At 42.6% G+C, this 13,165-nt stretch overlaps 1 protein-coding gene across 1 annotated transcript in view; it reads right to left on the bottom strand.

Moving 5' to 3' along the window:
- Positions 1–309: 309 nt before the first annotated feature.
- The window catches only part of LOC137905078 (contactin-associated protein-like 2), a 53,930-nt gene continuing 41,074 nt past the window's right edge, over positions 310–13,165 (bottom strand). The window contains exons 19-25 of the mRNA XM_068749302.1: positions 11,725–11,961; positions 8,497–8,706; positions 8,260–8,393; positions 6,529–6,622; positions 5,606–5,836; positions 5,443–5,517; positions 310–509 (exon numbers count right to left, since the gene is read on the bottom strand). Of these exons, the coding sequence (XP_068605403.1) occupies positions 310–509; positions 5,443–5,517; positions 5,606–5,836; positions 6,529–6,622; positions 8,260–8,393; positions 8,497–8,706; positions 11,725–11,961 (1,181 nt within the window). The remainder of the gene's footprint in view (positions 510–5,442; positions 5,518–5,605; positions 5,837–6,528; positions 6,623–8,259; positions 8,394–8,496; positions 8,707–11,724; positions 11,962–13,165) is intronic.

The raw sequence follows: 13,165 nt of genomic DNA, 5'->3' as shown, positions 1-13,165 counted from the left end.
GAAAAAAATAAATGTAAAGAAAATAACTTGGAGAAAACAAATTATTCCAGTTAATATAAAAACATTCAAATAACATTATTTAAATTAACAGTGAAATAAAAGCTGAAGATCACATTCACTCAACCAAGCCATCCTCCAGCCCAACTATAACGCTGTTTAATCACCCCGATCCACACGACTGACATGCTTTAATACGTACACTGTTATAGCTGTTTGTGTCTCTACATTATGGAGGTTCCACAAGTGACCTCAATACTGCTCTATGCTACAGACATCCTAACAGCAACAGGCCATATTGCTGTGAAGCCTTCAGATGAACCACTCCTTCTTGCTCTCCTCGATGGTTTCGGTGAAGGCAGGGTCGTTCACTATAATAGCTGCATCAGCACAGTCTGCTGACTCCGCCCCCTTAGCCTCGTTGGTGTGGTAAGAACCTTTGTGACGGAGTAGATGCCGGACGGCAAACACCGTGATGCAGAGGACAGCAAAGATCACGACGGTGATGATGCCTGGAAACAAATGAACGACGTTAATACCGGGTGCTTCTTGTGAAGGTCTCTGCCACATGACTTGACAAGCCTCCATGTGTGCTTGCATAGTTTGTATTTATTGCCAGTGGATATGGGTAATATTGCTCTGCTAAAATGATTATCATGTTAATATGTATTTGCATTGCACCCATTGATTTAGAAGCCAGACAGAGCAGCACATCAAGTTGCCAGTTTGACTCCGTAGACGCATCCGTCTGAAGGAACCACAAAAGGGAGTGGGAGGATCACTCGTGTAAACAGGCACACCATAAGTAATTCTGTCTCCTTGTAGCCATCAGCCAGACCTACAGCATAATCCACCATGGAATTTGTGAGATACCAGCACCCAAACCCTGCTTTTTATTTAAAAATGGAAAATGATCATTTCTATCATGTTTCAATTTCTGCATTTAAATGTTGCGCTATTTTTATGATATATTAACAACATATTATTTTGCAGAATCAGAATGGTATTGGGGAGAGGATTTTCTACTTTAATGACACCATGGTGGCCCCAGAACTGGCATGCCTTCAAATGGTTATGTTGTAGTATTCCAGCAGGAGAGAAATGTGCCCATATTTTAGCATCATCTACATTAAACTCTAACATCCGCTCCTCTCTTTTTGAAGTATAGGCACCTTGGAAATGCTTTAATCTTAGACACAAACATGATGAGGCAGGTCAAGGAAGGTTCTAGCATGTTTGGTAAATCAGTAACTCAAGTGGTGCATTTTTTTTTCTTTTTTACTTGGCAACAGATTAGTGTGAGATAATGGGTCAATACTCAAAAACTGTTTGAGCAAATTTTATGTCATCTTCTGATGACCTATAACCCCACATTCCCACAAGACTGATTGTAGGTGGTGCAGTGGTATCGCATAGTGCAGGGGTGTCAAAATGGTTTTCTCCAAGGGCCACATTAGCATTATGTTTAACCTCCAAAGGCCAAATGTAAACCGTAACACAGTAAAAATGTAACTAAATGTAATGTCATTTAATGTAAAATGGACAAGCTAAAGAACATCCCCCGAGTCGATGCCGCGGAAAAGACGTCACTTTCAGGATCAGCACTGGACAGCTCCATATGTAGCCGGCTACCTATGGAGCTGTCCAGTGCTGATCCTGATCCATATGTAGCCGGCTACCTATGGAGCTGTCCAGTGCTGATCCTGATCCATATGTAGCCGGCTACCTATGGAGCTGTCCAGTGCTGATCCTGATCCATATGTAGCCGGCTACCTATGGAGCTGTCCAGTGCTGATCCTGATCCATATGTAGCCGGGTACCTATGGAGCTGTCCAGTGCTGATCCTGATCCATATGTAGCCGGCTACCTATGGAGCTGTCCAGTGCTGATCCTGATCCATATGTAGCCGGCTACCTATGGAGCTGTCCAGTGCTGATCCTGATCCATATGTAGCCGGCTACATATGGAGCTGTCCAGTGCTGATCCTGATCCATATGTAGCCGGCTACCTATGGAGCTGTCCAGTGCTGATCCTGATCCATATGTAGCCGGCTACCTATGGAGCTGTCCAGTGCTGATCCTGATCCATATGTAGCCGGCTACCTATGGAGCTGTCCAGTGCTGATCCTGATCCATATGTAGCCGGCTACCTATGGAGCTGTCCAGTGCTGATCCTGATCCACATGTAGCCGGATCAACATGTCAGCACATGCTGGAAAAAACTAAAAAGTTCAAATAACTTCCAATAGTCACCGCCAGCAGATTATTGATTTCCTGACTGCAGCGTGTTGCTGTTGTTATTGCCATGTTGCTGAATTGTTCCGTTTGATCAGTTCACTACTTAAGTTACAAACATTGCATATTCAATTGTATAGCTTGTAAAAATATATGGATAGATTATTGCTGTTATTATAACATAAATCATTTCAATTGATCAGGTTAAGAAAACCACACTACTCCATCGATCAATAATCAAACTAATTAAAGTAAATAATATTTAATTATAAATAAATAAAAATATCATCCAACACAAGTTATGACATTAACTTTGTTCAAAACTCTTTTGTCACAGTCGAGAGGAGCAGAACTGCAGAACAACCAACAAATGTGGGTTAAGAACACGTGTGAGATGCAGCCTTTTACAAAAACAAATGTCTGCACACAGCTCTCGGGGGCCACAAATAATGACTTGGAGGGCCACATTTGGCCCCCGGGCCTTGAATTTGACACGTGCCCCAGGTGGGTTTGATTCCGCCTGAGGCATTTCTGTGTTGCATTTGATGACTGAAACTGCAGTGTAGCAGCAACAACCTGGAGCTGAACAGCCAGAAAACAGTGGAGATGATCGTGGACTTCAGGAAAGTCACAGCCCCACCGCCCCCCCTCGCCCTCACAGACCCCCCTACCCCCATCTCCATCGTGGACTCTTCCCGCTTCCTGGGCACCACCATCACCCGGGACCTCAAGTGGGAGCCGACCATCAGCTCCCTCATCAAGAAGGCTCAGCAGAGGATGTACTTCCTGCGGCAGCTGAGGAAACTCAAGCTGCCAACCCAGATGTTGGTGCAGTTCTACACCTCCATCGTGGAGTCTGTCCTCACCTCCTCCATCACCGTGTGGTACGCTGGCGCCACCACCAGGGACAGACACAGACTGCAGCGCATTGTACGTGCTGCGGAGAAGGTGATCGGCTGCAAGCTGCCATCGCTCCAGGACCTGCATGTCTCCAGGACTCGGAGGCGTGCAGGTCGGATCACAGCCGACCCTTCTCACCCTGGACACGGACTCTTTGACCCTCTCCCCTCAGGCAGGAGGCTACGGTCCATCCGGACCAGAACCTCCCGCCACAAGAACAGCTTCTTCCCCTCGGCCGTAAGACTCATGAACACTTAATAATTCTGTCCCGGACTCCTGAATACAACTTGCACTTTTCCATTTGCACTGCGTGATGACGCTAGTTTACTGCTGCTAGTACACATCTGTGTATCCACTCTTGCTGCTGATGTGTCTGTACTTGTATAGTTTTTGTATTTTGTATTCTGTCATTACTGTTAGATGTAGCAAGACTTCACCGAGAAACGTTCCTAGTCTGTGAGCACTCACTGACAATGGCAATAAACTACTTCTGATTCCGATGAGCAAATTGAACATGCTCAACTGTGGAGCTGTGAATGTGAGTGATTGATTTTCTGTGGCGTCTCGTTCAGAGTGAACCCCGCCTCTCGCCCACAGACAGCAGAACTGTGACCCATATCTGTCCCAACTGACTGTGGGCAAGAGGTGTTGCTTACACCCCGGACGCATGGCCAGAGCATGGCGGGTCAGTGAATATTTCATTTTCACAACCCATTTTATTTACAGTACAATATCAACAGCATTTATTTTTAGTAAATTATCAAATTTAAACGAAGTAATTATTCTTGTTTAGTCCTTGGTCTGATGAGAAATAAGATGAATCAAACTCAAAACTTCTGATCCTCGATATTGACTGATCATTTGTCCTTTAATTGAGATTGGGTGGTACCCGGACTATCCATCCATCTTCTTGAAGACAAGACAACCTCAATCGTCTCATCGCCAGCACATCGCAAGGCGGTGCCAGTACTAATTAAGGTAGATTAAGCTTAAATATAAAATTATTTATTGATACACACATTTTCAGAATAAGAGTCACAGACAAATATGTTCTTTTAAACCAAAACTTTTGCACGCAATGATTTTTTTTAGCAGATGACGTCCAGCTCCGAAACAAGACCTTTGAAAGATTTTCCTTTGTGAAATAAAGAATTTCCTAAAAATGGAAACAACTTGTGCAGACGGAGGATGATGATAAACAAACTATAATGTAGCAGACGTTCAACGGAAACAAGACCGCAAGGGCTTTTTAGAAATGCTCCTCTTAGACAGGATGTTTGACTGTACTTGTACTGTAATACATGCTACTGTGTGACTGTACTTGTACTGTAATACATGCTACTGTTTGACTGTACTTGTACTGTAATACATGCTACTGTGTGACTGTACTTGTACTGTAATACATGCTACTGTTTGACTGTACTTGTACTGTAATACATGCTACTGTTTGACTGTACTTGTACTGTAATACATGCTACTGTGTGACTGTACTTGTACTGTAATACATGCTACTGTGAGACTGTACTTGTACTGTAATACATGCTACTGTGTGACTGTACTTGTACTGTAATACATGCTACTGTGAGACTGTACTTGTACTGTAATACATGCTACTGTGAGACTGTACTTGTACTGTAATACATGCTACTGTGTGACTGTACTTGTACTGTCATACATGCTACTGTTTGACTGTACTTGTACTGTAATACATGCTACTGTGAGACTGTACTTGTACTGTAATACATGCTACTGTGTGACTGTACTTGTACTGTCATACATGCTACTGTTTGACTGTACTTGTACTGTAATACATGCTACTGTGAGACTGTACTTGTACTGTAATACATGCTACTGTGAGACTGTACTTGTACTGTAATACATGCTACTGTGTGACTGTACTTGTACTGTAATACATGCTACTGTTTGACTGTACTTGTACTGTAATACATGCTACTGTGTGACTGTACTTGTACTGTCATACATGCTACTGTTTGACTGTACTTGTACTGTAATACATGCTACTGTGAGACTGTACTTGTACTGTAATACATGCTACTGTGAGACTGTACTTGTACTGTCATACATGCTACTGAGGAACGATGCTAACAGCAGCTGTTATTGTATTTGAACGATGCTACAGAGTACTTGTTGGGGTGTGTCTTGTAACAGCTGTTGAGATGTGTTCGTCTGTCTGACTGCTTTGAACTATTTCCAATAATAGCAACAAACTCATTTGAGGGCTGATCATAGTTTTCGGCTATTTGAAAGACTCCTCCCACCTGCAGTTCTAAACACGTTAAATGACATTTACCTCCAATAATCGAAGAATTGTGGAAGGCCGCATCATCAGTGTCCGTCTCTTCGTGGAAAGGGAAAACAATGCCAGCTGTGGCCAAAGCAAACATTTAAAAAAAAATTAAACATTTGTTAATGTTTTAATATTCCTTCAAAACGTGTAATCATTCTTTTTCTACCAGCTTTTAGGTGCCAGGGATCGTTTGCCGAGGCCATTGGAGAAATGGTCAGGGGTGAGGCTCCACAGTTGGATGGCACCAGAATGCCGTGTGTGCTGACGGGGGCTGCCAGGCCCAAGCGCAGGGCAGCTTTCAATGGTGCGATGTTGTTAAACTGAACTCTTGAGAGACAGCCCACAAAGCCTGGCGTGTTATAGCGCTCAATCAGGATAGGGTCAATCTGTCCGGTTTCTGGAAAAAAAAGAAAAAATAGCACCATGCAAAAGTCCAAATGCTGCAAAGTTGGAATCATTGCAGAAATATAAAATGTAATTGTTTTTATCAATTTACAAAATGAAACATGATAATAGTAGTATACAAATCGAAATCAAATCAATATTTGGTCTGACTACAATTCATTCATCAATTATCAAGTATCTCCCTTCTCTCATGTTGCCCTTGCTTTCTCCGTTTACTCATGTCTGTACATTTGCTTTTGTGGTCTCCAGGGTGCGATTAACTGAGCAGTTCTCGAGCTCATTTCTGCCTCCCCATCCCCTGCACCTCTACCCCAAGTCATCTCATCAGCTTCACCTGCACTACAAAATATTCTAATGACCTGTTGCCACCCAGTATTCATTAGATCAGTGTATCCGCAGTGGTAATCCATCAATGGCATTTGTTCTGCAAGTTCATTGCTGTTTAATTGCTCATTCCTGTCTTTCTGTGCTTTCGATTCAAGGCGTTCTCTCCTGCTCCTAGCTGTCCTAGCATGTACTTTGTACCCTAACCTAACCCGTTATTTTATTAGCTTAAAATCAGTTATCCAGTGTTTAAACCTTATCCGTGTCTCTGACTTCTGCATTTTTGGCTCCAATAATTCTGAAAAACCTTACACTCACAATTCAGCTGCTGAATATCACCCTTATGTCTATGTCACATACCAAAGACCTTTCCCAGAAAGATACTTTTAACCAGATTGAAGTGAGTGTCAGAGGCCTCTGGCAGGTTGTATATGGAGACTGGGTAGTGGTCCAGCTGAAGGGAAAAAAAGACTCTGTTACCACTAAGAACTGTTCATTATCCAATAACAGTTAATATGCTCCCAATAAAACTAGCTTAGCTTTTTCTTTTACTTTAAACTTTTCTGTTTTATTTATGTTTTCCAAATCCAAAATGCTGAACATGTGACAAATTTGATGACTTCACCAATTATTAAAATGTCAGGATTAAAACAATTACTGGTATTTACTGTGAAATTCATGCCAATTATTTTGCTTACATTATGGGTCAAATTACCTAGCCAATCCCATACCTCACATTGCAATTGTCACTTTGGTATTTGGTGTTATTTAGATCTTATATCGGTGTAAACATACACACACACTAACATCAGCATACATTTGGATGTAAATAGCATTACTATACATACCAAATAAAATTATTCCCTCAAGGGAAAACAGTACTGCTTGACAAAGGAAATAGTCATAGCTGAAAATCTTCCCTGGCCATATTACTAGTCCATTTGTTGGAACAGGCAAATTGCAAATAATGGGGTCGTGTGGGGTGAGGGGAGCCCTGGAGGAAAGAGTGACAGAAGAATGTTCCTAAAAATAAATGCAGGGTCTGGCATTTGAGCATATTTGAGCAGTTTGGAGTCAGATAAAACTTAAAAATAATGTTGAAGTGTTATTATCTAGAGACCACCGTACCGTGGTGGGAAAAAAGGTTTGTGAGTCCTAGTGACCCTAGGAGCTATGCTGTTGGGGTCAGTTTGCCCCTGGTTGGTTCTGCCATGGCAGATTGGTCCTAGGTGAAGGACCAGATAAGGAATGTGTACCCAGTTAGGAGGGTTATTGGGGCTCCGCCCTGGAGCCAGGCCTGGTGGCCGGGCCTTCGCCCATGGGGCCTGGCCTGGCCCTGCCCAAAACGGTGACATTGTGGTCCCGTGTGCCCCCACCACCCACAGGATGAGCAGAAGGGTCCGGTGCAGTGTGGATCGGGCAGTGGACCAAGGTCTGATCCTCAACTATGGAAACTGTTTTGTGGAACTCTCTAGTGGGGAAGGAGCTGGTGGAAGAGGTTGAGTGTTATCGGCTACATATAGTCGGCCTCATCTCGACACACAGCATCTGCTCTGGAACCCGAGTCATTGAGAGGGGCTGGACTTTCTCGTTTGTCCTGGGAGAGAGGCAGAGGGCAGGGGTGGGCTTTTAGATCGCCCCCAGGCTCTCTGCCTGTATGTTGGAGTTCACCCCGGGGGACAAAAGGGTGCCTTCCCTGCAAGTTTAAGTATCTCAGGGTCTTGTTCAGGAGTGAGGGTAGGATGGAGCGGGAGATCGACAGGCGGATCGGGTCTGTGGTGATGCAGATGCTTAACTGGTCCGTTGTGGTGAGGAGGGAGCTAAGCCAAAAGGTGGACCCGGATAAGCGGAAGACGACGAGACAATTAACAGGAATTAAGTCAGCAAATGTATTTAGGTCTTGTGACAATCTGTGTTCCCTCTTTATGCTAAGCTAAAAAACTCCAGTTGCAGATTTCTTAAGATTCACAAATATAGAGATGTTGAGTAATTGTGCATATTTTTTCAAATGCCAGACCATCACAATTCAAAGTAGTGCAGCATGTGGGAGAAAGTTGGACAAGTAGTACTGTTACGGCAGGAAGTACTAACCTGCAGTCGTATTTTTCTTAATTTTCTAGTTATGTTGACAGAGTGCGGCTGTCCATTGGCCATGTTACGATGTTCAACATCTATGGTATAAGGTTCAGTTACCCCACCAAGATTGTAGCGTATCTGGAGAGTACCTGAACAGACATACAGACATTATTTGCCAGACAATGTAGTAATAGCTCATAAAACACAAGTTCATTTAATAAAAAAAAAGCTCTAGTGCAATGATGAGCTCACCGTTGTGCCTCAGGACCACAGCCATGTAGTCCTGAGTTCTGGAGCTGATGTAGACAAGGATACTGGGAGTGCTGGAGGTGCTGAAGCTGAACACCAGCTCCTCTTGAGTAAGGTTGGCATCAATAGATACACCAACACGCAAGGGGTTAGGGTCCTCTGACAGTAAGTCATATCGCACCAGAGTTCCTGTCTCAAAGTAACCACCAACATCTGACAACAAGAGAGGAGAGGTTATTGAAATGCTATTAACCCTCAGAGCCTTTTCACACCTGGGGATATTGTCCATTCTGATTATCCAATCACACGTGGAAAAGTCATTTTGGTAGCTTCACACATCTTGTATTATCATCAATTCTGGTCTCTGTCCCTTTATAATATCTCTATATTATAGTACTATTGTATTTGTAATATTATCTAATATTATATATCTTTGCACTTTTAGTTTACTCCTCATTTCCTCGTGTTTACTGTCGTGTTTACTGTCCCCCACCCCCTCTTTTATACTTCTGCCACTTCCTGCTTCTAACTGTCCAACTGTCACACACATCTCCCCTCTTCATGTTAGTCTCACCCACCTCTTGTTAATACCCTCGCCGAAGGGGAGGCGAGGGTATTGCAATTGGGTCTGTCTGTCTGTCTGTCCGCGCGCATAACTCAAAAACTAGTAACCCAATCAACTTGAAATTTTTACACAAGCAAGGTTCTGTCCGTGGCTCGGTCCTCCCCGAGAATGGCGTTGATCCGGATCTGGATCCAGATTCTAGAATTATTTTTACATCTGGAATTGTGCCTCTGCTGTAAACTGTCACTTTAAGAGGGAGGGGCACGAATGGCATGATGGGAAAAAGAGTCCAGAAGGAGTCTTGTAGTACGTTCCGGAGCAGCAAGCTAGAGCAGGTTTGGCCCCTCTGATCCGGAAGCCCTGTTTACTGTCTCACAAGATCCAATAGTCTATTGGAGGCGGGGTCTGCAGTCTCTGATTGTCTCTCTAGTTCTTGTTTGTGGAATAAAGTTTGTGTGCTTCTGCCCTTTCGGCCCTTTGGGGTTTCACCCTTGGTCTGTGTCTTTTGTGCTCCTGCATGGCATTTCATAGACCTCATACGTGGTTTTTTGTTATGGCTTGTGTTCAGTGATTAAATATATGCTTGGTCTGCTTTAAGGTCCTTTGTTTAAAACACGAGATTCAAACTGACAAATTACATGAAACAACTTTGTTTAACATTCACAAAAAATGAAGAATTCGTCAGACAGTGCTTAACACAGTGTTTCCCAACCGGTGTGCCGCAAGAAATTTTCCAATATCACCTAATTTTCTTTTTTTTTTTCTTTCTAATATCCCCTAATGAACCATTGTCGGGTGTCCGCGCTGTAATAAAGTGTGTGTGCCGCCCGTAGATCGCTCTTCAGACTTTGAAGTGAACGACAGGAGCCGGTTCCCGTCATTGTGAGCTGATTGTGAGCCCAAAGAAATTCTGTTAAAGTCTAACGTGATTGGTCGAGATGTGTGTGTGCGTCTGCGTGTCCACAACGAGCGCGGGAGGGGGGGGGGTTACGCACATGCAGCACAGCGAGCGGACGAAACGAAAGGGAGGCAGGGAGAGAGGAGAACTTTAGACTAGAGACAAACGACGCGCTAGAAAGGGTAAGAGAAAAAACGAGAGATAGAAAACGTAGAAATCTGGACACATTTTAACGCGGTTGACACAAAGGCAAAATAAAATAAAGTAAGATCGTATCTTGAGGAGCCGCTTATCCAAAGAAGTGCAGACCCCCAGGTGTTCAGTCTACCCACGTCTCACACACGGAGACTGAGACTGTCCCCTCAGAGAGAATCTTCTCCAGACCAGGACAGATGATAACAGAAAGGAGAAACAGGATCAGCCCCCCCAAGCTGAGCCACTCGGTTTCCTTTAACCATTCTTTGGTAAAACAGGAGAACTGTTACCTGATGCTGCTTTATCTTTTACACTTTTTAATTTATGTTTTCTTGTTGTGTTGTTAGAGATTTACATGCAGAGATTTGACCTTGTTCTCTGTGAGATGTGTTTGGTTTGGTTTTGTATTTTATATTATATAATATGTTTTTTGTAGCTAGCAGTGCAAAGAGGATTTAATTAAAGACATTTAATCAACATTTGATATATTGCATCTTTTTACAGTAGTAAATTAATGACAATGACAACGTTAAATTAATTTAGCCAACAACAACAACAACAAAAAATCTGAGGAGCCACTTGGGAGCTCTTAAAAGAGCCGGAATGCCCATCACTACATTGAACTGAAACAAGATGGTGGTTTAAAGCTAAACTGTGCTGATCTTCCTTTGGACAGTTTCTGGTTATCTGTTGCTAAGGAGTTTCCCGTTCTAGCCAACAAAGCTATTCTGACATTGCTCCCGTTTTCAACCACATATCTGTGAGCTGAGCTTCTCAAGCTCGACGGCGATAAAAACTAAAAACAGAGAGAGACTGAGAGCTGATGAGGAAGAGCTTTGTGTGTGTCTTTCTACCATTACTGCAGGATATCCATTTTGTGTTCATCCAAACAGCCCCAGGTTTCACACTAAGTATAAATGCATTAAAAACTATATTATTAACTATATGTATTATAATAAAGGTCATCTAATATAATATGTACTGTGTTAGTGTCATTTTGTGTCATTTTGGTTGGTGGTGTACCGCAGGATTTTGTAAATGTAAAAAAAGTGCCGCGGCTCAGAGAAGGTTGGGAAACACTGCCTTAACAAAGTTCATGAGGCTTTCATTTTCTTTATGGGTGTCTGATGAAGTACCATATATTGTTAACTGAAAAGGGTATTTGCAAAATGTGACATAAATCAATCTAAACAGCTGCAAGGTAATGCTGCAACAAACTGACACTTCATATACATTTAATGCTGAATTTACAAGAAAGCTTGGATGAGTTTAAATATAGCTTAGTATTTTACAAACTTTATTCTCCAAATTGCAGTTCCTAAAAGTGAAACGTAAATCTTCTTGCATACTTTGTTTTCTTTAACTGTAGTTTAAAAAAGGTTAAATGTTGAAGTTAAAACCATACTATGGTCATGATATGTTAATACACTTGCTTGGTTACTTATTTTTAGTACTAATTCAGTATTATGAGTGTTATTTTAATTGCTTATAATTTGAAGTCTATGGAAGTGACCTTTGAAGTGCTGCTGCTATCTTTACGTCCATGAATGAGATGATGACATGAAAGTGTTACCATCAGTACAGAAGAGCCCATCATACGCAGTGAGGGAGCAGTCACAGGAGTATCCATTGTACTGCTCCACACAATTCCCGCCGTTTTTGCAGTGCGTCCCGTAGCTCCCGCAATGGCCCTGGCAGCCTGCTTTCACACCTGGAGTCACCTTTGCCTTATCCTCTAGGTCAAATGTCACACCATTTATCTTCAGAGCCCGCATACAGCCGAGGAAACCCCTCTGACCACTTGAGGCACCTGGCAAATTGGGAGATATAGTATTCAGGTAGACAGGCTCATTCACATAACATAACATATTCCAGGTACAATATGTTAGTATTCCTGATTGAAGTACAACTGCAATGTTTATCTACGTTAAAGCAGGAACCAGTTTCCCAGAAATGAAGAACACGTGTAGCAGAAGTGACAGAAAAAGATTGCCTGACCATCATGTCGTCATAAACATGGCAGGAGGATAGAAGCCGCTGATAATTAGGAAGTTGACACACAATATTTTACTGACATTAAAAAGCATTAACGTATCAACACGGATGGCTATAAACCCAGGGTTCCGAAGGTTCCCAGGTACCTGTGTTCCGGTCCGGAGATACTTTTCAGAAATGAAATGACATTTTTAATATTTAGAAATCTACTGTAGTGCAAACTCTTTAGTTTGTGTTTAAATGAGTATAACAATTTAAGTACAGCACTATAGCATGGCGGGCAGTTTGCACTTTACATTTATTTATGAGTCTAATCACCCTAACATCCGAATGTAACTTAAGTCGTTTTCACACCTGACCAAGCGGACTTGGTTCGATTTGGGAAGCTGAAACAACCTGAAACATTGTTACATGTATTACTTGTTTCGGTTGTGCTTTCACACTGTGTTTAGTAAAGCGCACCGAACATTCTGAGCAGCGACATGTGGTCGAAAGGGGCGCTTGTCAATTGGACAAAAGTAGTTTTGGTTAGGAGTGCACGCTGTCCTTCCTCTCGCCGAGATGCAATGTGCAGCGTAGCGTTACTACGTACATCTGGTCCTATGTTTGGTCCAGTGAGCTTTCACACCGCATACAAACCGAACCAAAGTCGACTTAGGGTTAGGGTTAGACCCATGTTTTCAGGCGAACCAGAGTTCGGATGAGCTTTCACACCGAACCAAACAAAGCAGATTATCCGAGGAAATGGACTCAAGTCCGTTTAAAGTGGACCAAACAGTTCTGGTGTGAAAGTGACTTTATTGTTTTCAAACAGATATGGGTGAAATGATTAGAGGATTATTTATGTTGTTACCTCAGCTGAGGCGGGGGTGATGCAATCACCGGTGTTGGTTTGATTGTCTGTCAACATAACTCAAAATGTCAGACGGATCTTGATGAAATGTTCTGGAAATGTTGGGTATGTTGCCAGGAACAGATTTTGGTGATGATCCAGAAGAGATACCACTGAATTTCATCTT

Source organism: Brachionichthys hirsutus, chromosome 15 (genome assembly GCF_040956055.1).
Source record: "Brachionichthys hirsutus isolate HB-005 chromosome 15, CSIRO-AGI_Bhir_v1, whole genome shotgun sequence".
Taxonomy (NCBI): Eukaryota; Metazoa; Chordata; class Actinopteri; order Lophiiformes; family Brachionichthyidae; genus Brachionichthys; species Brachionichthys hirsutus.
The sequence above is the reverse complement of the archived record's forward strand: the minus strand, read 5'-3'. Positions and strand labels throughout refer to the sequence as shown.